This window comes from Phalacrocorax aristotelis, chromosome 14 (genome assembly GCF_949628215.1).
Source record: "Phalacrocorax aristotelis chromosome 14, bGulAri2.1, whole genome shotgun sequence".
In the NCBI taxonomy this organism is placed as follows: domain Eukaryota; kingdom Metazoa; phylum Chordata; class Aves; order Suliformes; family Phalacrocoracidae; genus Phalacrocorax; species Phalacrocorax aristotelis.
In genome coordinates this window covers 17,283,867-17,311,164 of record NC_134289.1, presented here as the reverse complement: position 1 = coordinate 17,311,164, position 27,298 = coordinate 17,283,867, and the positions used below count along the sequence as shown (strand labels likewise).

At 39.2% G+C, this 27,298-nt stretch overlaps 1 protein-coding gene across 2 annotated transcripts in view; it reads left to right on the top strand.

Moving 5' to 3' along the window:
* The window catches only part of VCL (vinculin), a 61,903-nt gene that overhangs the window by 12,616 nt on the left and 21,989 nt on the right, over nucleotides 1-27,298 (top strand). For both annotated transcript variants that reach the window (XM_075109436.1, XM_075109437.1), the window contains exons 2-8: nucleotides 7,070-7,140; nucleotides 14,359-14,509; nucleotides 16,454-16,562; nucleotides 19,027-19,149; nucleotides 19,408-19,568; nucleotides 25,276-25,366; nucleotides 26,753-26,900. In XM_075109436.1, the coding sequence (XP_074965537.1) occupies nucleotides 7,070-7,140; nucleotides 14,359-14,509; nucleotides 16,454-16,562; nucleotides 19,027-19,149; nucleotides 19,408-19,568; nucleotides 25,276-25,366; nucleotides 26,753-26,900 (854 nt within the window). The remainder of the gene's footprint in view (nucleotides 1-7,069; nucleotides 7,141-14,358; nucleotides 14,510-16,453; nucleotides 16,563-19,026; nucleotides 19,150-19,407; nucleotides 19,569-25,275; nucleotides 25,367-26,752; nucleotides 26,901-27,298) is intronic.

Here is a 27,298-nt window from a genome sequence, read left to right as displayed (position 1 = left end):
TAACTAGATATTGTTGTAGCTAATTAAAACATCACATTTAACATGTGAGCAATGATTTACACCATTATCTTATTGTACACTTGAATTGACTGTTATCAGGTAAAATGACTCTTACACATTGTCCAATATGCTACAGAAAGTGGATAATCACTATGAAATAGCACGTTAGTATGTATCTTGCTGGTGAAGAAACATTTACTGTGGGAGGCTTATGCCAAAAGGTGACTGCTGTGACTTTCTATTGCTTCAATTGTATATTATTGAATGCATTGTTTTAATATAATATTAAAAACTCAGTGAAAAATGTTACTTTACTGATGAAGCAAACATTAGATTAGTGTTTCTCCCTCAAGGGAAACACTAGGATTAAATGAAGTCAATGAAGGATAGAACTGTCTAGTTCCTGCACTGCAGGTTCACTTAAGTAGATTAAGGTAGCATCTCTCATGTATTCCTTCTTTGCCTCGGTATGTTGTTTAGCACTAAACCCATTTAGTTTTTGTAACCCATCAAGGTAATGGAAGTAGGTACTTGCTTGACAGGGCTGCAAATAAATAAGCCAGCACTTAAGACAGGCAGATGAGAACAAGTTCAGTAACTTGGAACAGTGTCATGGGAAGAGACAGGAGGAACTGTAAGAATTCCAGGATTGTTTAGAATGCAGGGTGGTCTCAGTGGCTTTGGCAAAATAGTTACATTTAGAGCGTGTTAAAAAGCAGTGTCTTGTAAATGGTGGGATTGTGAGTACTCTTCTCTTTATCTACTGATAAATACATTGCCTCTATCAGATACTAAAAGTGAGTCTTTAGTTGGAATTTGTCTTAGCATCAATGATGACTGGTATTCCTCCTCCCTGTGCTATCAGATGTGTTCAAAACTGCTTTTTTTCTCATGCTTATAAATTTTGTCTACTTCCAGGGAACTGTTACTGCACTGAACTTAGGAAAAAATGTTACTCTGGAACCACTGATGCTCTGTGAGGGAGCTCATAAGGGAAGCAGTGCTGCCCTTTCGTTCTGTGGAAGAGGGAAAACCAGTGCTGACAAGTCTGGTATTCATAAGTCAGTACAAGTCTGCATATAACAAATAGAAGATCCCAAAAGTCAGTGTCTGGTAGTCAACCTCTGTTTTCAGTTGTGGTGTATTAAAGTGCCTCAGGCAGTTAACAATATCTGTCAAATTAGCAGTGTTTTAAAAAAGTCAAATGGCCTATTAAAAAGTAACAACTGATTTTGTAGTTAACTGAATATCAAAGTGAAATTAAGACATTTATAGTGGACATCCACCTTGTACCTGATTTAGTCAGACATAGAAAGAAGAGAAGAAGAAACTTCTCTACCGTTCTGCAACTGAAAGTTAGTCAAGAAGTAACAGAGTGCATGTATTAATTTGTCTTTTCTTTTGTCAGCTCCTTGAATATTCTCTGTGCCAACACATGTGTAAGTGAAATAGCAATTTAATAACATTGTTACAGAGACCGCCTCCAGCTTAGTTTGTCATTCTGGTGAAGGGAAAAAAACACCCTGGGGAGAAAGCCTGTTACTACCTCTGTGAAGCTATAGCTTGGGTTGGTCTAGAGACTCTGTGCAGCACAATATTTATCTATATTAGAAACACAAATTCTTACAGGCCACTCTGTATCTGGGAAGAAATCTTTCTTCTACTTGATATGATCTATGTACTTCCTATGGTGAGGCTTATTACTCTAACAGAGCCAAAAAGCCTTAATCTAAGTAAGCTTCCTAGATATTTGTACTTGATTTAGTACTTGGAAGGCTGGGGGGACAGGCTGCATCTCAGTTACTGGGGTGGGGGGATCCTTACCAACGAAAATGCTCCCCAATATGCAGATATTAGCAGATGATGCAAACCTACCAGCAGCACCACGGTGTTTGGTGGTTGCTTGCTTTACAGAGAAACATCTGAATAAGGAGACATTGTAGCTCTATGATAACACATGTATTACCTTTTAGTACAGTCCCGATCTGCATACATCTGCAGCAGGATTTATGTTAAGAGGCACTCCAAAACTTAGTGGTGATTCACAGGTCTAGGTACACAGAAATGAACTGGTTGAGCTTTTGGAATCTGCATGCTCTTTGGTACGGGCCACTTTCCTTAGACTTCCTTGTAAGGTAGAAGTAGCTAGTTGCAGCTGTGAATCTCATTTGTAGAGGATGACGGCTGCATCTTATTTTTCCAAGTGAATTTTGTATGTGCCCGAAGGTTGGAGCTGACTTAGGTTATTTGACTGAAGTGGGGTTATAATGTCTTAAAATAGTTTTAACTCAGAAGTACTGGTTTAGAAGAAAAAACTTTTCTTGATAAAAGAACAAATTTCCAAATTACAATAGCTCTGTAAAAAGTCTCACATAATGAGTATGTGCTTTTGTTTCCTTTGTTAGGTTGTGCATCCTGTAATTAGCTAAATCATGCAAGCCCCAGCTCCGTACTAGTAACAGAATTAGTAGACAATGGCAGCATGAATAAATCTCGGTACCCAAATGATGTCGCTTTCTGGTTTCCATATGGTTTTCATTTCATAGTTATGTATTTTACTTGGACAGCAGGATTTCCTTAGCCTCAGGCCAACTGAATTTGTCTTAATCATGAGTGTAGACAGGTAAGTCAGTTTGCTATTAGGGACCAGATGGCTGGAGTGTTCTGATTTACTTGACTTATTGCCAGATGACTTTGAAATTGTACCCTGCTATGCCTGGAATGCAGTCTCCAGGGCAATCATGAGAAAGCCAGGAGCCAAGTATACAGCTTCCATATTAACTGAAAGGCAAGTAGATAGGCTCTCACTGAGCAGTCTCTTTATGACTGGCTTGAAGGAGGAGTGGTCCTGTTGACTGATGTCACTGGTAGTATATGTGCATTGTTTGTTTGGTGTAAACTAGAACTATTTTTTTAGTCTGGACTGAAATGTACATCTATGCTAGAAAGGAGTAAGCATAAATTTGGTGTAACTTGGGCTTGCTTCTAGCTCTGCTTGATGCATTGTTCATAGTCTTGAAACCTAGGCCAGTTTTAATTTATTAAAATGTGGGGTGGAGGGAAAGGGACTGGCAACTTCTGCTTTGAGATGGATTCTAGACATGGGTATGCAATGTTGGAACTGCTGTCATTGTAGGGTTGTAGAAAATACTTAAGTTTATTTTTTTCAGGACAAAGATCTAAAGAAATTGAGAAAAGTTTTAGAAAATTTCATGGAACTCCACTGATGCGCAACGAACTTCTGATGTGAGATTTAACGCTCCCATTGTCATGTCACTGTTTTTCCTGAAAGTATGAAAACATAGAAGAATGCATAAACCAGCAACTGAATTTTAATGTGAGACAGCTTATGGTAAAGTTCTTTTACAGCATACAGACTACATCACTATGAGTGATACTTTGATTTGTTAAGCAAAACTCATACTGTAGCTTATTCCTTGGGAGAATCCTGAGACTCTGCTAGTGTTACAGCCAGGCTCTGTGTTCACTGGATGATGATGCAGGAATATTCTTTGGCTCCCTGCTAAAATGACAGATGTTTTAAATTAGCTTCTGGAACATTGCAAGAACTAATTCTTCTAAGGTCTTCCTTTTTAACTGGGGAAATCATAGAAGCTGCAAGGAAAATTTCACTTCCGGCATCTGGCAAATTGTCAAGTTGGTATTCTCAATATAGGCATTCAGAAGAATCTTTGTTTAAAAAGAAAAAAAAAACTACCCACAACAAAACCCAAAACACCCCCAAATAATAAACTTTGGACTCTCATCTAAAATATTTGTCCATTTTAGTGTATATGATACATACATTTTGTACTTTCAAACTTACCAAAGTTAAGAGAACTAGAAAATACTGGGTGTTCGTGGTGTCTTAGTTTCAGCTTCTGTAATTCTTCAAGAGTTTGTTTAAACAATTTTCCCTTCTCACTGAACAGCTGTTCTTTGCTATATCCAGCAGGCTAAGAAGATGGGAAGGGGGCCTTCTGGGCTATTCATGTCTTGTCTTCCTGCAGTAAAGCAGATATGACAAAAAAACTAGTTATAAGGAAAAATCTCAGCCTGATCAGAAGGCTGTTCTCTTGTTTTTCCATGGCAAAAATGTTCCCCAGCAGGAAGCTTAAAACATACTGATCTTGTACTCATCAGTGGCAGATAAGAGTGCATGAGACCTACAAGCAAGGTTAAAAGCCAAAAGCAGCAGAATTGGCAATCTCCTCCTGGCTCTTCCAGCTGCGTACCTAGAAGGCTTTTCAGTGGCCACGTACGCCCTCCGACTTGTGCATGTCCCCTGTCCTTTAAATTTTTAGACTTGTTAGCCTCTTGGCCGCTGTTTACTAGCAGAGTAAGCAGGGAAGTAGCTCATTCTTTATGACAATTCAGCTGATTCTCTTCTAATCTTGTGAATAGTATGGAAATGAATATGGATGGGTGGAAATTGTAACTATGAAACAGTCTTAAGTTTTGCTTGAGAGTTTCCCTTCCTCTCTGCTGCTGTGAAAATTGCTTAGCCCCTGTAAAATTCAGTCTGAAGAAACCAAATCTTATTAAAACAAAGCAAAACAAACACAAACAAACAAACACCACCCCAGAAGAAAACCCACAAAAACCAAAATAACAAAACCCAAAACCAAACCCCTAACAACAAAGCTAAAAAGCAAAACCCACAAGACTATTTTGGGCTTGTTTTAGTCATCAATGTGACTTCATGTTTTGAGACTCTGCCTGTTAAATGGTATATGGAGTACACTTGTTCTTTACGTTCCACCTCTGTACCTTGGCTACAGATGCAAAGAGCAATTTCTGGAAAGGTTAGTTAATAGCTCTGTAAATATGAAATGCTTTCGTTTGAGCCACAAGGTTTTATGTTTAAACAGATTCAGTGAGTATGTGCTGTATTGGTGCTTAAAATAGGGTAAAAAGTCCTTTTTTGTAGAAAGGTGGGGGACCTTATGGGAACTGCCTGAAATCTTTTGTCCTATCTGTGTGCTGTATAATGCTGAGGATGTCGGAGGAATGAGTATTTCTGCTTTGTGATGGACTTGGAAGAGAAATGATCTGTTCTTGGAGTTTAGGACAAGGACTGTGGCTGTTTCAGGAAAGTTTTGAGGATAAAACTCCCCACAGAAAAATGAAAATGGGAATTGACTCATATCCTATGTTACTTTCCTTTAGAGGCTAGGCATAGCAAAGACTGCCCATCTAGATGTGTGCATGTATAAATACATGAGGTGCATATATAGCAAGTATATATCTACAGTTAGTTCATAATGCTTTGAGTAGCAAACTTGCATACATCCTCCTACAGAAGAGACTTATGCTTTCCAGACTGAATGATGAAATGCTTGTTGTATGGTCTAATAAAACTAGAAGTAACTGAAGCATCACATGTGTTGTAACTTAAGCAGAAATCGTTTCTTGGTTGTTCCTGACCAACTGTTCAATATAAACAGCAATAATGACTGTTAGAATGACCTTCAGATTGAAGCTGCCACCTCCTGTAAGCTTTGTTTTTCATGCATTCTTTAAAAATTATATATCCTCAGATATATTTTTAAAATAAACTGAACTATATGCAGATTGGTACAGCTGCAAGAGACAAATCTTGAATGCAATGGGATTTCCTCCCAGTGGTTCTCTGGAAATTATTATTCTTCATTTTTACCTGGTGACAGCCTTCTCTTTGAGCCATGTGTAATCCAAAGTTTATGGAAATTGCCTTTCCTGTCTTCGTTGTCGTGCATCTGTGCGTACAAATGTGAGAAATATGAACAAGTGTTCCATGAGTGCACTGGGAATGATTAGAACGAAGCAGGCCTACTCTCCGGTGGGTCGTGTAACCCTGCCCCAAGAAATGGGCATGAGATAAATTTATTATCATGTTCCTGAGGAATTGCCGTGAGTCAAAGCAACACTGCAGTGCTGTGCACTTGGAGGGACCGTGGCTGTTAGTGAGCCTACAGTGGCCATAAGAGAGAAGACCTTTAACCTCCTCTGCTCTTCCCTTCATTACTTACAAATCTCTCTGTGGCTACTTGTGAGTGTAGTACTAATAAATTTAAAAAAAAGTAGGCTAGGCTGACTCTGTATTTGAACCAAATAAAACATGAGGGCCAATGTACTTCTGCAAAGATGCTCTGAAAAGGACCAGAATAGGGAGACAGTTTTTGGCAAGTGGCATAAATTTCCAAGGAAGTGGTGCTTCTGGAAGGCTGTACAGTATTAGAATTGGCAAGTGCTGTGCATACTGGCACACTAAATCTTCTGTCAAAGAACCAGCAAATCTTCCAACACCAGCTGATCAGGGATTTCCTGGGCTATCTTGTCTAGCTTGAGCAGGCCTGGAAGCTCTTAACACACACTAGTGTCTGGGTTAAAGACCTCCTGCTTTGTGATGCCTTTCTGAATAGCTTATTCAGCTGGAAAATACAGTGAACAAAGGAGCTGGAAATATTTTGTCAAGTTGGTGATCTCACAGTCCAGAGAGCCAGCTACTAATTATAAAGACTTCTATTGTGTAACATAAGAGCTAGTGTATAGAAAACTCCAGATCTTACTCTATCTCTTTCTTTATTAGCCTCTATATAATTGTTTTTGCCTAAAGAAGGGTGTGAATGTGGATGTGGGGTGTATTCTTGGTAATTAACTACATTTTCCTAATAGACTACTTTGAGTAGTAAAATGGGGATAACTCTTTTTAATTTGGAACTTGATTTTTGCCTTGGGACTAGGAGGGAGGGAAGCCTACAGAGTTCACAGTGGTTAAGTTTTTATAACTAAGTGTAGCAAGAAAATAGTATTGTTTCTATGGAGAGCAGGAAGAGGGAAAAGTGTCCAGTCTCCCCCATCCCAGTTAATTTAGTAGAGATGTTGGCAGGAAACAATGTACGATTTCTATATACTGTGGCTAGTCTAACGCTTTAATATTCTCAAAGCCAGACACAGCAACACCAAACCCTAGTGAAAGGAATTGCCATTAGTACAAATCAATTTTTTGTTGCTATTTTGCTATTTGTTTTCATCTAGGATTTTCATTGAAATTCTGAATCTCAAGTATGAATTATTTCTCCTGCAGGTTGGGAAAGAGACTGTGCAGACAACGGAAGACCAGATCTTGAAAAGGGACATGCCACCAGCATTTATCAAGTAAACTCATTTTATTGTGAATCTTCTGCTGTAGGTACAGGAAACCTGTTCCAATGATAGATCGTTGTTACTCATTTCTGCTGTACAAATTAAGACACTGTTATGTTTGAATAGTTCTCTGGGGTCTTGAGGTTTGCATTCATCAGGAATGACCTTTCTGCCAGCAGTGGCTTTTCCTGTTACATTCTGTATATACAGGTACATATCTAGGGTATTTCTTCCTTTAAAAACAATAATAAAAAAATCAGAGTAACAATGGTACTTAGACAAAGCTACAACAGCACATAGAAAAGATTGGGAGCACCCTATTATCTGTTATTAATTTGGTTGGTGGAAAAATGTGAATTTGCCAGTATAGGCAGCTGGCGTGTGACGTAACTGCCTGGAAATCTAAGGCATTTGAAGAGCAGTGTCTGACACTCTTAATTCTACAGCTCAGTGTCAAGGACAACTGACCTTCTCCTGCTGCTGCCTTAAGCCTTGAAAACTGTGTATCACTTCCTGTGGAATTGCCAAGCATCTTATTGCCGACAGACAAACTTTCACCGAAGTGACTTTGCCCTCCAACCTACTGAGTGTAGTGGCTGCTCTGTTAGTGTTGTCCGATGTGTACAGAATGACCAAATGGTTTACTGTGTTCCAAAACATAAAATGGGCAGATAGTCAAAAAAAAGAAAGCATTGAGGCAACTAAGAAAATACTAAAATGGATGAGAGGTGCTGTCTAAAGAGAAAACTTCACTTAGGCAGTGAAAAAGGATTTAGTTTGTTGCCTTGTAGGTTGACAAAATGAATGATAAAAAAAAAAGCATAGGACCAAGCACTATCAGTATAAGAGTTCAAGAGTGAAAGGCTGAATTATTAGTGAAGTATGGTGTCTCACTTGGGACCACCTGGTATGTCAGTCAAGGTGATGCTACTGCCTGAGAAACTTTCTAGGGGATCTGGGGAACAGGAGGTCTATAGGTCTGCCATACCTTAGGAGCAAATGACTATGCTAGAGAAGAGAATTAACAGGTCCCAAATACAAATGATCTGCTTTGGGTGAATGACAGTGTTTCTGTGGAAGGAAATGCTGCTTTATAAATCTGTTGGTGTTCTTAGAAATATCACAAATGGGGATGGGGGTAATCCAGGTGATACAGTATACACCAATTCCTAAACCTTCTGGCAAGGTCTGAAGGCTTTTAAGAAAATGAAATAGCCACGGGGTAATAAGAAAAGTTTTTGTATGGAAAAAAGGAAATTGAATGTGAAAGGAAATTTACCTGGCTTACCTCCCACCATTGCCAGGGTTATCAGTAGGGCTTTAGAGATCTTGGCTGGGACTGTGCTTTTCACCATGCTCATGAATGCCCCAGAAACCAGGATGAGCTGTGAGTCGAAAGTACTTGCTGATGACCCAAAGTCTTACAGGGTAATGAGATTAATGGATGACTGGAAAATTACTGCAGGACCTTATTAAACTGAGTGGCTTGATACTAAGTGTGGATGAAATTATTTTGAAAGATCTGAAATTATGCAGACATGGGAGAGTAGCAGGTTTAGTTTCAGATGGAATGATTGACCTGACCGTTACGAGTAGTGAGCAAGGCCTTGGAGCTGTGGTACGTTGGTAACATCTTTCATTATATACTCAGTAGTGGTCAAAAAGTAAACTGAATGTTAGGTTTATCAGCAAAGTATGGGAGACCAAAATGTTGCTGTATGTTTTCTTCCCACACCTTGAAGACTCTGCATGCACTTGTGGTCCCTAAATTTTAGAAAGGCTGTAGTAGAACTGGAAAAAAACTAATAGAATGACTTTGAGAGCAGTCAAAGGTGTGGAAGTTTTCTGTATAAGGCAAAGCTAGGTAGACTGGAAATCTTCAGCCTGGGAAAGGTGACAGAGGGGAGATGGGGTCTCTGACAAAGGGCTAAGGGAGCATGAGTTACATGGAAAAGATGGAAACTTGCACTTCTCTTCTTGTGCAAGAGCTTAATGGGGTCATTGCTTTAAACTAGTAGTTTATAAACCAACGGTAGGGAGAGCTGCTTTGTATAGCAAGTTGCGTAGCATTAAAATTCTTTGTATAGGTTTGGAGGTTAATAGAGAAGTACTTAGAGGAATCCATTGTGGGATATCGAATAGGCAAACTGCAGGAAATCCCAAGAACTGAAAATAGTTGGAGGATGGGAGAGCACGCAGAGGAAGTATGATAAATGCTTATCCGGTTCTTAACCTTCCTTAGGCATCTGCTTGCGGCTACTTTTGGAGACAGGATACTGAGCTAAATGGGCCTTTGATGCAACCCACTGCAGTATTTATTATGCCATGTTCCTGGTGTGTGATCTTGTTTGGGTGTAGAGCATTTGATTTTTTTTTTTGAGGGGAGTGTTTATGTGTTGAAATGAGACCAAAACTTTTTTTGCTTCTTGTGAATTGTATACAAATGTGTAATCTTGATTGTGCTAGTTTTCTGTGAAGTGTAGAGTTTTCAGTTAATTTCCAGCTTCTTGTTCACCTAGACAAGTAAGGGATTAAGGAAAAGAGATTTTTCTTAATTGCTATATTGCAACCAGTCTTCGATCAACACTTATCTGGGTGCAAGAACTTTTTCTGTGGTGATTTACGACTGCTTGCATTGTGATACACTGAAAAATGGGAAACAAAGCTATCTGTCACAGTAATGAAACCTACTTCGCATAGTACATACTATCCTAGATGCAGTAACGTGAGTTAGGAGTGTTCAATGGCCTTTATGAGTGATAATCTATTGCATTTGTTGTTTTCTTGTTAATCTGGAGTTTATATAAAAATGAGCGAGTACCTGTTAACAGTTTCTTGTTAACACTGGAGTGTATTGTCACTGATATCTGTGTTGTAGGGACAAGTGATGGTCACAGGTGAGCTGTCAGGGGAGTCTTACCTGTTCCTGCATTAAAGGGCAGGATTTGGATGCAGGAGGTGAAACAGATGAAAGTTGTTTTTTTTTTTCTCTCTCCTGAGAGGAGGGGTTTTTGTTTCTAAAGTGTTAGTGCAGGAATTGGCATCCCTCTTTAAGGGGGTGCTCCAGCAGAGCTTGCACTGGCCCATGGATGATGGGGTAAGGAGCAGTGTGCATGTGCAAGCACTGTTTTCCCTGCCCTTATTTTCTCCATTCAAAATGACCACCAGTCTTGAGGGAACTGCTCCTGGAGAATGAGGGAGAAGATCTGTTTATTCTTTTCTAAGACTTGGGTTTTGGCTTGCCTGAGACTGGCACTGAGGATTCATAACAAATATATGTGATGGTAATCTGTAAAGTTTTCCAGTAGCAGTGTGATTGTGCAGCAAAGTAATGTGGCTGCTGAGAAGCTACCATGCATCTCTCTTCTTGCTACTGACATAAACCACATTGGAACTATTGACCTACAGTTAAAAAATGCTGTGTTCTTTATCTTAATTGTTTTAATCCCCAGGGACTAAGTAATGCATATAATTTACATCAGATGTTTTGCAATGTGTTCATATTACTTGTTGTACTTCTCTTGTAAAGAAGGAAAAAGCTGTAATCTATAGGCAAAGAATAGGATAACACCTGATTTGTTTACACTGAGAATAAAAATTTGTGTTAACTTGCATATGCAAACTCATTTAACAAATTAAGCAGAATACTACTCATACTAACATTATTGTGGCAGCCAGGCTGGAGCTGCATTGCTGTTAACTGTATTAACAAATTAATGTAAAATATTTGCTTTTTAATTTATATTTTGTGGTGGGTTGACCTTGGCTGGATGCCAGGTGCCACCAAGCTGCTCTATCACTCTTCCTCCTCCTCCTCAACTGGACAGGGTCAAAGGAGAGGAAAAATGAAAAGCTCATGAGTTGAAACAAGGGCAGGGAGAGATCACTCACCAATGACTGTCATGGGCAAAACAGACTTGACTTGAGGAAATTAGCTTAATTTATTGCCAATCAAATTGGAGTAGGGTAACAAGAAATAAAACTAAACCTTAAAACACCCTTCCTGCACCCCTCCCTTATTCCCGGGCCTAACTTTACTCCCAAATTCTCTACCTCTTCTCCCACAGCGGCGCAGGGGGACAGGGAATGGGGGTTGCAGTCAGTCCATCACACGCAGCCTCTGCCGCTCCTTCCTCTGCAGGGGGAGGACTCCTCACGCTCTTTCCGTGCTTCAGTGTGGGGTCCCCCCAGGTAGACAGTCCTCCATGAGCTGCTCCAGCGTGGGTCCCTTCCCTGGGGTGCAGCCCTTCAGGAAAGGGCTGCTCCAGTGTGGGTCCCCCGTGGGGTCACCGGTCCTGCCAGCAAACCTGCCCCAGCGTGGGCTCCTCTCTCCACAGCTCCTGCCAGGAGCCTGCTCCGGCTCAGGTTTCCCACAGGATCACAGCCTCCTTCGGGCATCCACCTGCTCTGGCATGGTCTTCTCCGTGGGCTGTAGGGGGGACAGCCTGCCGCACCATGGTCTTCTCCGTGGGCTGCCGGGGAATCTGCTCCAGCGCCTGGAGCACCTCCTCCCCTCCTTCTGTACTGACCTCGGTGTCTGCAGGGCTGTTTCACTTACATATTCTTGCTCCTCTCTCCAGCTGCAATTGCACAGGGTTTTCCCCCCTCATTAAATACGTTACCCCAGAGGCGCTGCCACCATTGCTGCCTTGGCCAGCGGCGGGTCTCTCCTGGCGCCGGCGGGCGCTGGCTCTGTCGGACCCTATGGGAAGCTGCTGGCAGCCTCCCACAGAAGCCGCTGCCCCTCCACTACCGAAACCTTGCCACGCAGGCCCGATAAGTATTTCTAGAACTGCAAGTAAACTCACTACAACTTAAGTGGTTAGAAATTGAAGCAAGCAATTTTCAAGCATCAAAGGCATTGGCTGGCATTTTTGGGCAGGCATCTCTGGGAAAAGCAGAGTTCAATCCTAAAACCTAAAATGGGAGTTTAGCATAAGCTACACTTTTTTTTTCCCCTCACATCTCATAAAGGCACTATCAGGAATGAAGCTGCCTGACTACCAAAAGTAGTATGGTTGGAAATGTCGTGAGCTGTGTCTTCTGCACAAAGGATTTGGCTGGTGTTAACATAGCTTTATTGTTATCGTGCTTCAGAAATAAATATACGTTTTTGATAAAGCTGTTTTTTTTTAGGTTGCGATGTAATACAGGGATTAGAAAATCCACCATAGCAATGAACTTCTATTAAAAACTCTTTAATGTGTTCGATGCTTGTGATATAACAAGTGGTTCATTTCAGTGAATATTTTTAGTGTGTTTTTTTTTAATTAAAGTAATTGTATTACTCTTGTTTCCTAGCATGTATGCTTTGCGGGGGATGGAGCGTGCCTGGTTTTAACACCACTCTGCTTTTTTGTACATAGTGCACAGTCCTGAAGTCTTTCAAATGCTTTGGGAAGTTTATATGAAATAGACATTGTATGAGCAAAATGCAAGTTTACCCTTTGGAGGTTCAACCCTAAACTGCAAAAAAAACCCCAAACCAACAAACAAACCCCCACACCAAAAAAAACCAAACCCCCAAAACCAAACAAAAAATGTTGAGTCTTTAGAAACTTTAATTTTGTTCATTATGGTAACTTCTGGGTAATACACATTAATGTTAATTCCTTTCTTTTACAAATTAAAAAGCCAGCCTTGAGATAATCATTAATATTAAACAGATGACCATGAAATCGAACTGTAGGAAATGAAGTATTTCTCAGCCTATAGCTCCCAGCTGGCTGAATAGGTGACTTGTTTAATCCCTTTCTTGGCAGAGTTTAAAAGAATAAATTTGAGAAGCAAGCACGGAAATCTAATTTAGTGAAGTCAGTTGACTTTGATAATACAGCTAAGTACATTGCATAGTAATGAGCAGACCATTCCCACTTTCTGCCTTGAAGCCCTCCTGTATTTTCTTACTCAGCTATGAGTTACCACCATCTGATGTGCTGAGCAGATGTCTCGCTGAAGAGCAGGCTATGATAAGGTCAGCTGGCCCAATGCAATCTTCTCCAGGGAGCCATTAGCTGAAAACGTTACTTCCTGAAAAAAAGTACGTGTTGTGTAAAGAGTGTCTTATTTCTAGAATAGTTAAGTTTAGATGTAGCAGTTAAGTTCTGCCATTTGTTTAACAAAAAATGCAGGGGAGCAAATGCTGTAACTGTTTAACTTGCCAATAGTACTTAGCTGAAAGTATGATAAAAGAGTGTGTTCAAGTAGTCAGTAGAAAATGGGCTATATGACAAACATGAAAAAATTGCAATAAGGGACAGTATTGCTGTAATAAAAGGGTTTAATGCTTGTTGGAACCTTGTGTAACTTGAATGAGCACATGGCACTCGTGCATAGAGCCTATGTATCAGACTGCACTTACATGTCTGTCCAAGAAACGGGAGAGAACGGAGGCAAGTCACAGCCAGTGTAGTCAATAACTGCAGCTGTGAGTAGCATAGCTAACATGGAAGTCTGAATTCTGTATATTTCTAAGCTGTAATGAACTAATTACAATAAAAGAATAAAACTGAAAGCTTTCCAATGTTCCAGTTCTTGATGTTTAAAAATCGTTGTCTTAAATGGCTCGATGGAATCTAATTTCAGAGCTCGTTTGCTTATTATTATTATCTTGCAAAACCTCAGTTCTGTTTTTAAGTGTGGTATTGCAGTCTGCGTTTGAAATTCATACCTTATCACTAAATCTTGTGGCTATTTAAAATGCTACTTGTGTCATGAGTGTTAACAGACCGAGGAACTGGACTGTAGCTTCAATGAGCAGGGCACGGTGTCTCGGTTTTCTTAATGCTCTATTCTGTCATCTTAATGTGTAGCTATAATTTCATATTTATTAATAGCGATTGCTTCTTGAATGACAATGCAAATACAAGGCTGAGAAAGGTTAGCAATTACTTTGATTGCAAAGTCCAGAAGAGTAATTTTGTCCCCTGCCCTTGTCAATAAGAATGAAAGGTGTTTTGCTGTGTTGGGACCTCTCCTTAATAACGCTGTATTGTCTACTGTACACGGGGTACTTCAAACATTCGCTGTGTTGGAAGATTGCATGACTTCTGAAAAACTGTGTCAATCAATACAATAAATGCTCTTGCTTTTTAAACTATAAAGGTGTAGAATGACCAATTTGTTTGCAGTGCTTTAAGTAGTGAAGTTTAAAAACAAGTCCAGTATTTTCTCAAGTCTGTCATACAGACATAAACTAACCAGCAGGTTTTGTCTGACGACTTTCCACAGAGTGGAGAACGCCTGCACCAAACTTGTTCGGGCAGCCCAGATGCTGCAAGCAGATCCATACTCGGTACCAGCTCGTGACTATCTAATTGATGGATCAAGAGGCATCCTTTCTGGAACGTCAGACTTACTGCTGACATTTGATGAAGCGGAGGTAGGAATCCCAACATGACTGACATAGGTATCTGCACAATAGTATTATTAATTCAAATATCCACCTAACTGAACTGGCTAATATAAACTATTGAGTAAGTGAATGTGGGTTTGATTGTTTCAGCTTGACTGGAGGCATATTTTGCATTCCTTTCTGTCAGAAGGAGCTTAGGCTTGTTGCTCTGTTCTCAGAGCATCTTTGTGTGACATAATGCTTAGGCATTTCCTGTTACTATCCCTCAAAAAGCGCAGATCCCATCAACCCTGTTTTGCATCTTGCTGACGCTTCTCTGTTTGCCCTTCACCATACCCATTACCAATCCTTATATTCTCTGTATCCCTTCACTGAAAAGCCCTAGGCTAGCCCTAGTCCTAGCATGTCTGGATAACTCATTAGCTGTGGCAATTTAATCGGCCTTGGGGCACGGGAGGTAATGCAGGTTGGGACTGTCTGGCTGGTTAGCCAGATGATGTGTTCTGGAAGACGTAACAGTCGCTGCAGTTTGGCTGCTGCGCAAGCCAAGAAGTGGCTCAGAGGTGCTGTTTGTCCACCCTCAGATGCACAAAAAGGCCAGAGTTGCAAGGAAACTTAAAAAGGAGGTTTTGAATGTCATATATGAGAAGTTGTCTTTGTTACAAATCTTTCTTACTCTTACTTCCCTCTTTCTGGGAATATGGGCTCTTGTTCATTTCGAAATAGCAAATATCATGCTACTGTGAGGAAACGAAGCTCACACTGTTACAAATGCTGATGTTAATTCTAAATTTTACCTGTGCAGCAATCTGTTAATCTATGAAATCGTTACTCTTCATGCTGTTCTGCGTTGTCTAACATGGCATCCTTGCCTCTCGTTTAATCAGCTCATGGTACTGCTGGCACGTTCCTCTGAAATGAGTAGAACGCTATGGGATTTCTCTGTGGCCCTTGTGATTACGCATTATATTAAGTGGTTTTTAATAGACACTATGAAGTGTTATAGGACAGAATTGTAAGGAATTTAATAGCTTTTAATCTGCCTGCTTCCAGTGTTAAGAAATGAGTTGACCTCTGTGGAGTTAATGCTTCGTTGAACTAGTCTCTGACAACTGCATGTGAACCGAAAGGAAAATACTAGTCTGGAATGGATGTTCACAAATACAAAACTGGGCATGTCTCTATCTTACTATGTTTCAAGATAAACTAACATCGGGACAAAACTGAATTAAGTTTTAGATGATGCTATGATCTGTTCTAGGGACTGAGGGCTGCATGCGGTTGACACAAATGTTAATTAACTTATCTTTCTATAAGAACTGTATGTGGCGTTGTCAGTAATAATGTGGTTCGAGAGGTTAGAAGATTAACTGTCATAGAACTCTATTTTAGAATCAAGCCTGAACTGAAAAAGTTAAGCTGAGGCAGATGTCGAGAGGTAAATAAAGTACAGGCTTCACAGATTTTTCTGGAAGGCTTAAGATGTTGGATGTACCTTTCCCACTGGAATGCTGGATAATGCTTTATCCATATGTAACCTGTATGGTGAATGATACTTCCTCTGAAAGCTTGGAGTCTGCTTTCTATGTAGTTTTGCTTTGTGATTTAAGTTAAATATCTTTTTATTGATGAAACTGTAATGAAAAACTTCAAGCATGGCAGCATATTTAAACGCACTTCTTTATAACCTATTTTCTCAATGCTATCCCTCATTTATCATACAAAGTGAAAACACTGGAAGTAGGATTTTGCATTTCTGAGTAGAGGAATGCTGATTAAATATTGTCTTTGTCAGTACAGCACTCGAGTAATGGCACTGTAGGTAACTTAATCAGTATCCCAGATGTTTGTGATTGCCCATATGTCATGTTAGCAAATGCTATACCTAATCTGTTCTAATGTTAGGTTTGCATTTGTAATTCAAGTGTAACATGGCTTCATCTAATAAATGATGGAATATTCCTTTTTTAGGTCCGTAAAATCATCCGTGTCTGCAAAGGAATATTGGAATATCTGACTGTGGCGGAAGTAGTAGAGACTATGGAGGATTTGGTGACATACACAAAGAATCTAGGGCCAGGTTTGATTTGCTGCAGCCTATCATAAACATACTAAGTACAGTCTTTTCCACTACCTTTATTCCCTCCAGCACCTTCCTCACCCAAGTTTTGAGTGTTTGGACAATGATAAATAAGTTGCTTTGAAAGTGTGTGTTGGAAAGAGTTTTAAACTTGAGGGCAAGCGATGACTATTTCTGATTCACATTCTCTCTTAGGAATGCAGGAGGGTCAAGATGTTGGTAAATGACATGTACTACACAAATGATATGTACTGTACTCTTTCTATGCTATATTATATGAGGGAAGTAAGCATGCTCTAGTGAAAGTAAAACAAAAAAAAAATGAAGAAGCTGGTAATTAAGCATTGACAGCTATGAAGTCCATTAAGCTGAAAAAATGTTTGTACTGAGATGATTAGGCCTAGTAGAAATTTCTTGGAGCAGTGTAAGCTACATATCATACATTACCATCCTAATGAGGTTGCAGAAATAGCTGTCTGGCAATATAATAAAAAAGCACAGCTGTTAAAAAATTCTTCTTGTTCATTATTTGATGCTCCTTTACTACTTGTTACTTAACTGTGTTAACTCACACTTTCACGGGTGGAAGTAAGGGATTGTTACGTGAGGCACTGGGTTGCTATAGAGGAAACCTACTGCTAATCTCTGTCATCAACTACTCCAAACGCTTTAGCTTCAGCAGGCATAAAGTAGTTCAGGTATTTAACAAGTGTTCTATAAGATCTAGATGTTGTGGTGGTAATGTAGGAAGATATTGAAATTAAAGTTACACTGAACTAAAGAATGCTTACATAAACAGAGCACAAATCTAGTTAGTACTTTTTATACATAAAAATAAGAATACATATGTAGTGTAAGAATAACTAGCTCAAAAATGAAATTACTAGCAGCTCTCATCACAGAGCATGTTTGTAGATTATCCTGTTTTTATTTAACGTGCATACTTTACGCTGTTTCTAGATGTGAAAAACTTTAAGCTCCATATGAAGGTATAGTGTTCTCTAAACTTTTTCTTTTATGTCCTGTGATAAGTTACCTTCAGCTGAATAAATTTTGCCTCATTTTGAATAGGAAAAGATGAAGCAAAAAGGGCAATCTCATCTTTCTGTGAAACTTGGTTCTTTTACTTGGTATGAGTTTCAGTTTCTCTGCGGCCATCGTCTTCCATGTCTTTAAAATGGAAGTTTCCCCAAACTTCAGTTTACTCTGGCTCAGTCACAAGCATTTGGGACTTTTCATTGAATCTCACAGACATAATTTGCTGTTCCGTGTGTATGACAGAGGTGGTAGGTGTTGGGTGAGTGTCTGCACTTCTTAGAAGTGAGATGTAGGTTTGCACCCTTATTGCAAATAATCTTCTCTAAACTGAATAGCTAGTGTTGTGCATCTGGCACGCTGTAGAAGCGCTGATTTGCCTGTCCTAAATGCTGCTCAACACTTACAGCCCATGCTCACAAAACTTTTTATGCTCTGTAGTCCTTGTTCCCTTCAGCTATATCAATGAGCATCTGAACTTCATCTGAGCGCTATATAAATAACAGGAATATGAGCATGTACACTTAAAATCAACAGTGTTTATAGGTTTTGTGTTGGAAGTAAAGGAGGGCATGATTACCTGTTTAGGCTTTTGTCATTTGAAAGGACAACTTATCCCTCTGTGATGTCAGTGTGGGGATTCTACTGCTTTTTAGTGTTGTAATTAAAGCTCTTAACCTCTTTGTTATATTAAGATGCCCAAGATGCTAACCAGCAGAAAAGTAAATCAGCCAAAGAGTGTACAGCTTTATTCCAGTTTTGTCCCCTGTAGGGGAAAGAGGGAGTTGGGACCACAACAGCATCAGTTTAAATCAGCTTAAAGTTTTATGGAGCTGTGTCTAAAATCTCAGCCTGTGCTGCGTGGCACAGCTCACGTGTTTAGCTGTTGAAAATAGATTTGCTCTAGAATAAATTTAATTCCTTCCACCCTTCTAGAGCACTGCAATATTTCTAGCAGAACTGAAATATAAATAGATAAAATTCTTGAACTCTGGTAGAACCTCAAGGCAAACAAACAAACCAACCCTGATGTTTCCTTTTTCTGCCGTTCACAATTAAGGCTTTGATCAAGACTGAACAGAAAAGGAAAAATACCCCTGTAAATTAGCTTCCAGAGTCTGAGGTGACTTCATGTCCTAAAGTAGTAATTTCAAGTATTTTCCTATTTTATTTCTGGGATTTTAAAACAAGAATTTTGAGGATCCTAATCTACTTTGCATAGTGGTTAGGTTTTGAATCAGTAGCTTCTCTGAAGCATCTGGAATGTGTTTTAAGTAACAGCTGCTAATATAAAAATTAAGTTTTAAGCTTCAATATAGCTGTCATAACTCATTACATTTGTTCCTGTTCAGAAAGCTCAACTGTTGCAAATTAGACTTAATATAACATTTCTTTATTTAAGACTGTGTTCAATTACTTTAATCTTTAGGAATGACAAAGATGGCCAAAATGATTGATGAGAGACAACAGGAATTAACTCATCAGGAACATAGGGTTATGCTGGTAAACTCCATGAATACTGTGAAGGAGCTATTGCCAGTACTTATTTCAGGTATTTTTGCCTTTAATTTTTAATATCACTCTGCTGTCTGTTTTGAGCTGGAGTTCCAATGTCTTATGTTTATAACATCCTTGACATTGCTTCGCTAGTGATTGCAAATAACTGTGCTTCTTGTATTAAACCTACAATCTCTAAAATGGTCCATGCAAAATAAAAGGCGCTACCTCTGTTATTAATGCAACAGGAGGTCACCTTGAACATTGACCATATCTTGCATGTACCTTTTTCTAATCTGTGGTATTTTCACAGCTATGAAGATTTTCGTAACTACAAAAAATTCTAAAAGCCAGGGAATAGAAGAGGCATTGAAAAATCGCAATTTCACAGTAGAGAAAATGAGCGCTGAGATAAATGAAATAATCCGTGTATTACAACTGACTTCCTGGGATGAAGATGCCTGGGCGAGCAAGGTATGTTTCACACCTATGTTTGTATATAGAAGTCTAACTTTTATCTACTGTTGTATACTTTATAAGCGTGTGTTTTTGAGACTGTTGAAATACGTATTTGCGCATCGCTTTTGTAATTCTTTGTAATCACATTGTATAATCTCTCCAAGGTCAGAGAAGTCTTCAGAGATGGTTGTGTTAATGTATCTTTCAAAATTAGCCTTCTCTTAATACGCTAAGTTCAGGAGTGTGGCATTTGAAGGTGGCTCAGTGGCTACATAATCATATTTGACAGAGGAAAGTTAGGTAAAAAGCTATCATTTAGCACATTAAATTGGCCTTGTAGCTAGCCATTCATAAGTGAGATTACCTGAGGTTTTTTCCCTAGATATTACTGGAAAAGATAGGCTGCTGTCATACGCCTTGTGCAAAAGGCCTGAAGTTGAGAAGTTTTAGTAAATTTTTGGGGATCCCTCCTTGAGCACTTCCTCCTTTTCCCCCAGCCCCATTTTTAGACCACTTGGGGAAGTAAATTTCGAGTGTTTGCCATGTCTCAAAGAAAGACATGTTAGATTGAACATCCTTTCTGGATAAGTACAAAGTCTGTGAAGCCAGTGCGTGGGCACTGTCGGTTCCTTGCAACTCGGTTAAGCTGCGCAAGTGAGCGCAGCCGCTTACCTGGAGTTAAGTGGTGCCCCTAAGTGATACCCGCTGAAGATACCGAGGTCTGGCAGACCATAACGCAGGTCTGCAGACAGAATCGTAAAAGTGTTATTGTGGGCTTACAAATAAATGTAACCGCATAACTGAAATCCCTGCCAATTTTTTTGGAGTACCTTGAAGTAAATTGCTGAAGGGATTTTTTTTTAAAGGATTAGTGCTATAATCAACAAGTAACTGTAAATATATTTAAAGAAAATATTGAGACCTGAAGCCAGACTTATTAACAAATGAGATCTTGCAGAAAATCTAACACTGATGTAATCTAGGCATTAAAATCACTTTGGCCTATATTGTTCAGCACTTGACCCTTAGTTTGCCTTTTGAGTTATTTTGTCACTATCACTTCCTTATTATGACTACTTTATGCATCTTTGTTTTTGTTCTCCTGTTTCTTACCCTTTCTCACCTTTAGAAGGTAAGCTTTCTTCCACACCCTACACACCTCTACCTTGTACTAAAACCAAAGAAAGCATGTATGTGGGATTTCGTGCTGTGTGCTGTGCAACTTTTTATTTGTGTGCCAGCTGTGACACCATACTTACGTATAAACACACGGGAGTTTGAAAGAGGGTCTTAATAGCTCTGTCTAGCTTCATGTAGAGTTGGCTGTCACTAAGAGTATGGTAATTGCAAGCTGAACTGCATTAAGAGTGCCTTTGAGTCTGATTAGAGTTAGCCCAAGGTTTTAGAGCACATTCTTGCTGAATGCTTTTGTGTTAATTTGTTACTAGTCTCTGTAGCTGCAAATAAAGGGTCCAGTCATGCAGGAGCAAGCTTTCTGCTTGCCCAGAAAGCTTTATTAAATCAGGAATTTGGTCAATTCCATAGTACTTCACCAGCAGCCTTCCTTCAGTTCGAATGGTTTGTGTTCTTCAGGTTTAGGCCTAGAACTTCAATTTTGTATGTGCATTTTTCAGTTCAGTTTTATTTTTGGATTTAAGCATTCCTGTATTTAAAGAAATACAAATACAGTTTTGTTTCATTTTTACATGACAAATTTGGAAATCTTTGTGGTAAGGAAGTGACTGTTGCAAAAAGTTGGCAATTCAGCCTTGAGAAATTCTTACTTCTCTTGCTAGTGAGGGAGATTAATAAAGGATTTCATTAAGAAAATAGTTGGTGTATTAGTGGTATTTCCAAATGGAAAAATATTGGTCATTATACATAATGCATAAATATGGTGTGTGGGCTAGTATAATCAAAGTATCATTCTATTGGTTGAGAGCTTCTTAACTAGATTTTGTTTTTGGAGTTAAGGTATGCTGGGAGTTTGGAACTGCAGCACTGGGCATTAATTAAACAGTTATGACAAAGAATTTGAGTTGACAAAAATGCAGCAGGATGAAGCAGGAACTAGTTTGCTAATGGCCACTTATTACAGACCTTTTCCTGTATTTGCACATATATCTAAAGGTTGACCTACTCGTTATTTTTCTGGGAGGGAGGGTGAGGAGCTCTTTAATTCTACTTGAGATTACTGTTGCACACATTTGGTGCCTGGTGGTCAAGGGAAAGATATTTTCCTCGTGCCTTTCTGGACCAAAGTAAGGCGTGTTTGGGGATCCACAGCCTTGAATTTTTACTTATGTAGTACATGCTACTGTTGATGTTGGAGTTTATTTTGTTTATTCTTCTATCTTGGCTTGTTCATGCGTGGAAGTATCACAAAATCTACCTAAAGATAGTGGAGAATGAGCAAGTGTATGGAGCCAGAGTTGTAGGCTTTTCTCTAAACTATTTTGTTGGTCTTTATAGACTCTGAAATGCACATTACTGTTACTGGATTGCAATAAACTGCTTGCACCAACACTGTTGGTTTTTTTTTTTTTAAATTTTTATTTAGAATTGAAATACTGACCAAATACTGATCTCTAACAAAATGTTGGAAAAAAAATTCCATATTTATTCCATTTGTAGCTTTGTACCTTTTTTCTTTGAACTTTTCACTTTACAAGCTTTCTTGTATATTCTTAGTGTTTATTTTTAAATAAACTTGAAGTAATCATTCAAACATCTTCAATTCCCATAGAAATGGAGGGAGTTAAAAGTTGCAAGGAAGCTGAGAAGTATCTAGCAGCTTGCAGGACTGAACCCTGGATGGTGACTAAGCTATCTGTTCTGCCAGAAGGCTGGCTTTGCCGATTTCCTTCAACATTGCCTTCTTTGGTCATGAAATGCAGATATTGCTAGACTAGACCACTTTATTGAGTCAGAGGTTGTGCTTTATATTCAACGAGGGATTGTGTAGGATTTATTTTGTGCCCTTCCAAAGCAGTGCCGATACCACCTGCTCCATGAATAATCTCAAAATTCTTGGTAGTGGCAGAAGTGATGCATAAAGGCATCTTGAATGAGTGCTCATTTGCTTTAGTACTGATTTGCAAAAAGCCAGCTTGTGACTTTTCCTTTCAGGCAGTGTTGCCCTAGTTGTTTAACTTGGTTAACTTCAGTTGTTTATCTCTTCTGAAAAGGTAATAGTGCGGCTTTTGTTAATGAAATTCCTTTTACCAACAGGGGAACTGTGGGGAGGGAAGAGAAAGAATCCTTTTTTTTCTGGATAAAACTACTCTATATGAAATTCTTTTTGCAGGATAGCTCTAGGATTTTTTTCTTCCTTGCAACTGATACTCTGCTGGCAAACCCCAAAGAGTAAAATTTTAAACATATTTAGCTCTTAAGGAAGGAACAAGGCATTTAAACAGCTCTAGGAATCAGGAATATCGAGACACTTTCAAGCAGTAAGACCTTGTGCAAGTTGCTTTGTTTAAATTAAATACTCCTTTCATCTACCTCCTTAATAGCCTGAATTGGTGGCAAAGTCCAGACCTTCCAGGATTGCTACACCTTTGCTTGCCAGGTGTCTGACACCAGACACAGCTGTGGCAGAAGCGATAGTGCAGTACCAATAAACCTGGTTAAGGATGTGTTCTAATTTCCTATTTAAAAATTACTTTTCTCGGTGCAATAAAAACTCCTTATCCTGGAACACTTCGACCGCTAAACTAGGATTTCACCAGATTTTTTTTAAACAGGAAGGGGGACAGTATTTTGCAAATGTGAGTGAAGAGCCACACAGGACAGCAAGGTGTACACTGTAGAGCAATCCAGTTACACAGCCTTCATGTGACAGGACAGATGGATCCTGTTATTGCTTGGGCAGCGCTAGCAATTACAAAATCATGAGTGTAGAAGCTAAAATACCTTGATTTTGTCCCCTGATATAAGACTTGAGAATCAGAGGCTTCTATATAGTTCTGCTGAAACTGCAGCTCTTGCAGGCAGCTGAGACAACAAAAGCCTGGGTTAGTAAACAGGGAGGGGTGAAGACAGTTTCCCAACAGTCCCCCTCTCAGCCATGCCACACCTATCTCATCAACACATTAAGCAATATCTGTCGCCTTTTTAAAAATTCAGCTAGTTCTTTGTTTCAAATTCTTTCTGGGTAGACAGGCCTGCAGTAGGTGATTCATTCCAAAGTAAAATAGCTTCAGGCCATATATGAAACAGAAGACTGTAACACCTACCTTCACAGCTAGTAAGGTTTGTATATATGTTTGAATACTTAAGTGATAATTTACTTGTCTCTTGTTATCTATTAAGTAAACAATTCTCAAGCTATAGAGAAAATGGCTTTTAAAATAACATGCCGACCTCCCACCCTAGCTGCATATCCTGCCCTTTTGAAGTTTTTCCCAAACAGGTCCTGACCTCAGCTCTCAGACCCAGTTTTGGGAACAGACCTTCCAGGTGAAAATGATTCTGCTTTTGGTGTGCTCTCTCAGGCTGTGATTCGAGAGTCCTTAAAAATATCCAGCAGAGTGTCGCATGACCTTTTGGAAAGTTGGTTGCTGAATTATATTATAGCACCTTATGAATAGCTGACAGCCCGATGTGCCTGAATAAAGCTGGCTTAAATGCCAAATTGTTTACAGTGATGTATCTTTGAGACTAAGGACACAGAATGAACAACTTCACAGAAATGTGGCAGTTCTTTAGCGTTGTCGGGATATCACATGCTGTACCAGGTACTGGCCATTGATCCTAGTGGGCTCTTCTTCGTAAGAGTTGGACATGGACGGTCCAATTCAGTTAATAGTGCGAGAGCCAGGCTTCTCTTCACCATTAGTGTTCTAATCATGGTACGTTAGATATATTTCAAATTATTTCCATGATATGGGTGATAAAAAGCTAGCCTGGCTTTTTCCCAACTTCCTACTTAAGGTAGCTGTTACTTTTTTCACTGTCTTTCCATTTGCATAAGATAGAAAACTTCTGGCCTCTAGTGGAGAGATGACACATAAACAATTAATAGAGTATGCAGAGAAAAGAGAACTGGACAGTTTTATCTCCTCTGGTCAAAGACGTGTTGGATAATAGCAGCGCAACAGTCAAAGCAGCAGCTTCTCTGCTGCTCCTGGCAGAGAAGTTCTGAGTTCAAAACAACCACATGTGAACGTGTGTTTGTCTCCAAAGATATTAAACTCCATATTTGAGAATTTCAGGAATTAGCTAGCAGTCTGTTTTTCTGCAAATAGCAGCTCTTTGACTTTAAGCAGCAGAGCAGGAGAAAAATGCAGATGTGCAACCTCTTACACAGAACTAAGTAGTAAAATTCACTGGCCAGTTTGAGTTTTTGGAAAGTTTAATCTCGTTACAACTGTTTTACGTGCCCTGATGTACATGACGGAAAAAATGGAACTAACTCCAAGATGTGTGCTTATCAGAGCTCTGACTTTAGAAATTAAAACACTAGTAAATAAAGGAATAGAAAAATCACTAAAATTGCATGCTTATTTTCTGCATTTCGAGTGAAACAAAAATGTCTGTCTTAATTGGAAAGAAGTGATTATGACCTGCTAGTTTGAAAACGGGTTTTGAGCCGCTTATATGGGTGTGTTTCTGTAAGTAGACTGTGCTTTATAGAACTTCTGTCTGCTTTGGCTGTGTTGACTATTCGTGCTTTGATTTTTTTGAGAATCATTTTGGTGGTTTCTTTTTTGTAAAGGACACTGAAGCCATGAAAAGAGCTTTAGCCTTAATAGATTCAAAGATGAACCAGGCAAAAGGCTGGCTGAGAGATCCAAATGCACCTCCAGGTAATATTAAATAAAATAACAGCACAAAGTATTTTGATTTTTAAAGGTCTGGATAGTTCTGTTTTGTAAGAAAAATTAGGTTTTAAGCATTAATAACCCATATGTAGCGGATCATTCAGGAGGAGCCTGTATTTATTCCTTTCTTTAGACACCAGAGATTGAACAAGTTGTGTCTAACGACCTGGAAAGCTTTCCTTCTTTTCAGTTGTCTAAATAATATGGTCTGTGTAATATACATGCTTTTTTTTGCATTCCACTAGTAAAAACAAAACCCTATAAATTGCATTGAACAGTATTTAACTGTAGTGGTTGCTAATACTTAAAATCCCTCCTTCTGTATTTTCCCATTTGTGTGACTTTAGATTTGCCTAAAGTAATCTTGAAGTGTTTTTCTTTCAATCTTGACATAAATTTTTTAACACTAAAATCTGCCATAAATACTGTAACTACAGTCACCTTTACTTATGTGAAGGTTTTGCCTTTGTATACACCTTTAAAGCAAATAAAACCAGATCCAGGCCTGCTCCGTTTGGACTTTGAAAGACCTTATCTGAAAGACTTCCTCTGAAATTGAAGCCAAAATAATACAGTTGTAAAAGTTGGAAGTGAGTTGTCGTCATCTGCAGAGCTGCTGCTTATAGTACTTCTGACCTCATTCCCCTTGCCACAATCAATTCCAGAAACCTCAAAGTTATTTTCAAAGCTTTCTGTCATTGACACTGACAATTAATGAAGTAAACTATTAAAAATTCAGTAGCTAAGGATAATTGCAGAGATAATTATGGAACTTATTGCAAATCAGATTTTACCGGGTGTGTTAATTTAAGCTAACCTCATAATGTTTGTCATCTGAGCGTTCCTTATAGTAAAACTTCTTTGAGCCAATTTCGTTATTATAATTTCATGGAGGAACCAGTACTTTATGGGTACTGGCACCTCCACTATCTATAATGCTGGAGGACAGGATCAGGGTGGGTCGCAAGTAAAAGGAATGTTGTTCTTGCATTTTCTTTAGCCAAAACCCAGTCAGATCTGCAACTGGCTGAAGTTAAGGCTACGTGAATCTTGCCATGTTGCTCTTTCCCTTCTTAGCCTGAATAACAGAATCTATAAATGAAGTATTTATAGAAATTAAGCTATGATAACAGAGTGATTGAGCAATTGTGCATCATGTGCCATGTATTTCATTATGGCTGTGCTGTATTGTTTCAGAAATACTGTCCATTTTAATTATCACATTTGGTGTATATCTCATAGCTTTTGATAAATGTATTTTCATGGCAGAACCTAATGCAGGTGGTGTGGTGGGGCATGATGGGACTAGCAGTTGACTCGTACATGTCAAGGAACGTCCTGTTTGTTTTGCTAACTGACTCTGCATCTTAGGGGATGCTGGTGAGCAAGCAATAAGGCAGATTCTTGATGAAGCTGGAAAAGCAGGAGAGCTGTGTGCCGGCAAAGAACGCAGAGAGATTCTGGGAACATGCAAGACGCTGGGCCAGATGACTGATCAGCTGGCTGACCTCAGAGCGAGGTAAATCTGTTGCTCTTAATGGACAATTTTCCAGTACCGTTAAAACTGTTTTTCTGAACTTGCAATTGTGTCACTTCCTAACCTGTAGGAGAGCAGGCCAGTAGCTGTGCTTGGCGTCTTTTACTTCGACCTCTTCCGATAAGGATAATATGTTTTAATGTGTGAAGTAATTGTATAACATGATGAGTAAAATCGCTCAGGTAGAAAATTTGGAGTTTGTTTAATGTCAAACACATTGCCTTTCTCCAAATTAGGGCAAAATGAAATTTCAAACTCTACTGTTAAGTCTGCTTTCCAAAGAGGATACACCCCAATGACTGTAAGAGACGTGAGTGCTCTGGTTTTTAGGTACTTATTGGAACGCTAGACCACAAGCAGTAGCTGTTGAAGTTGTTTAT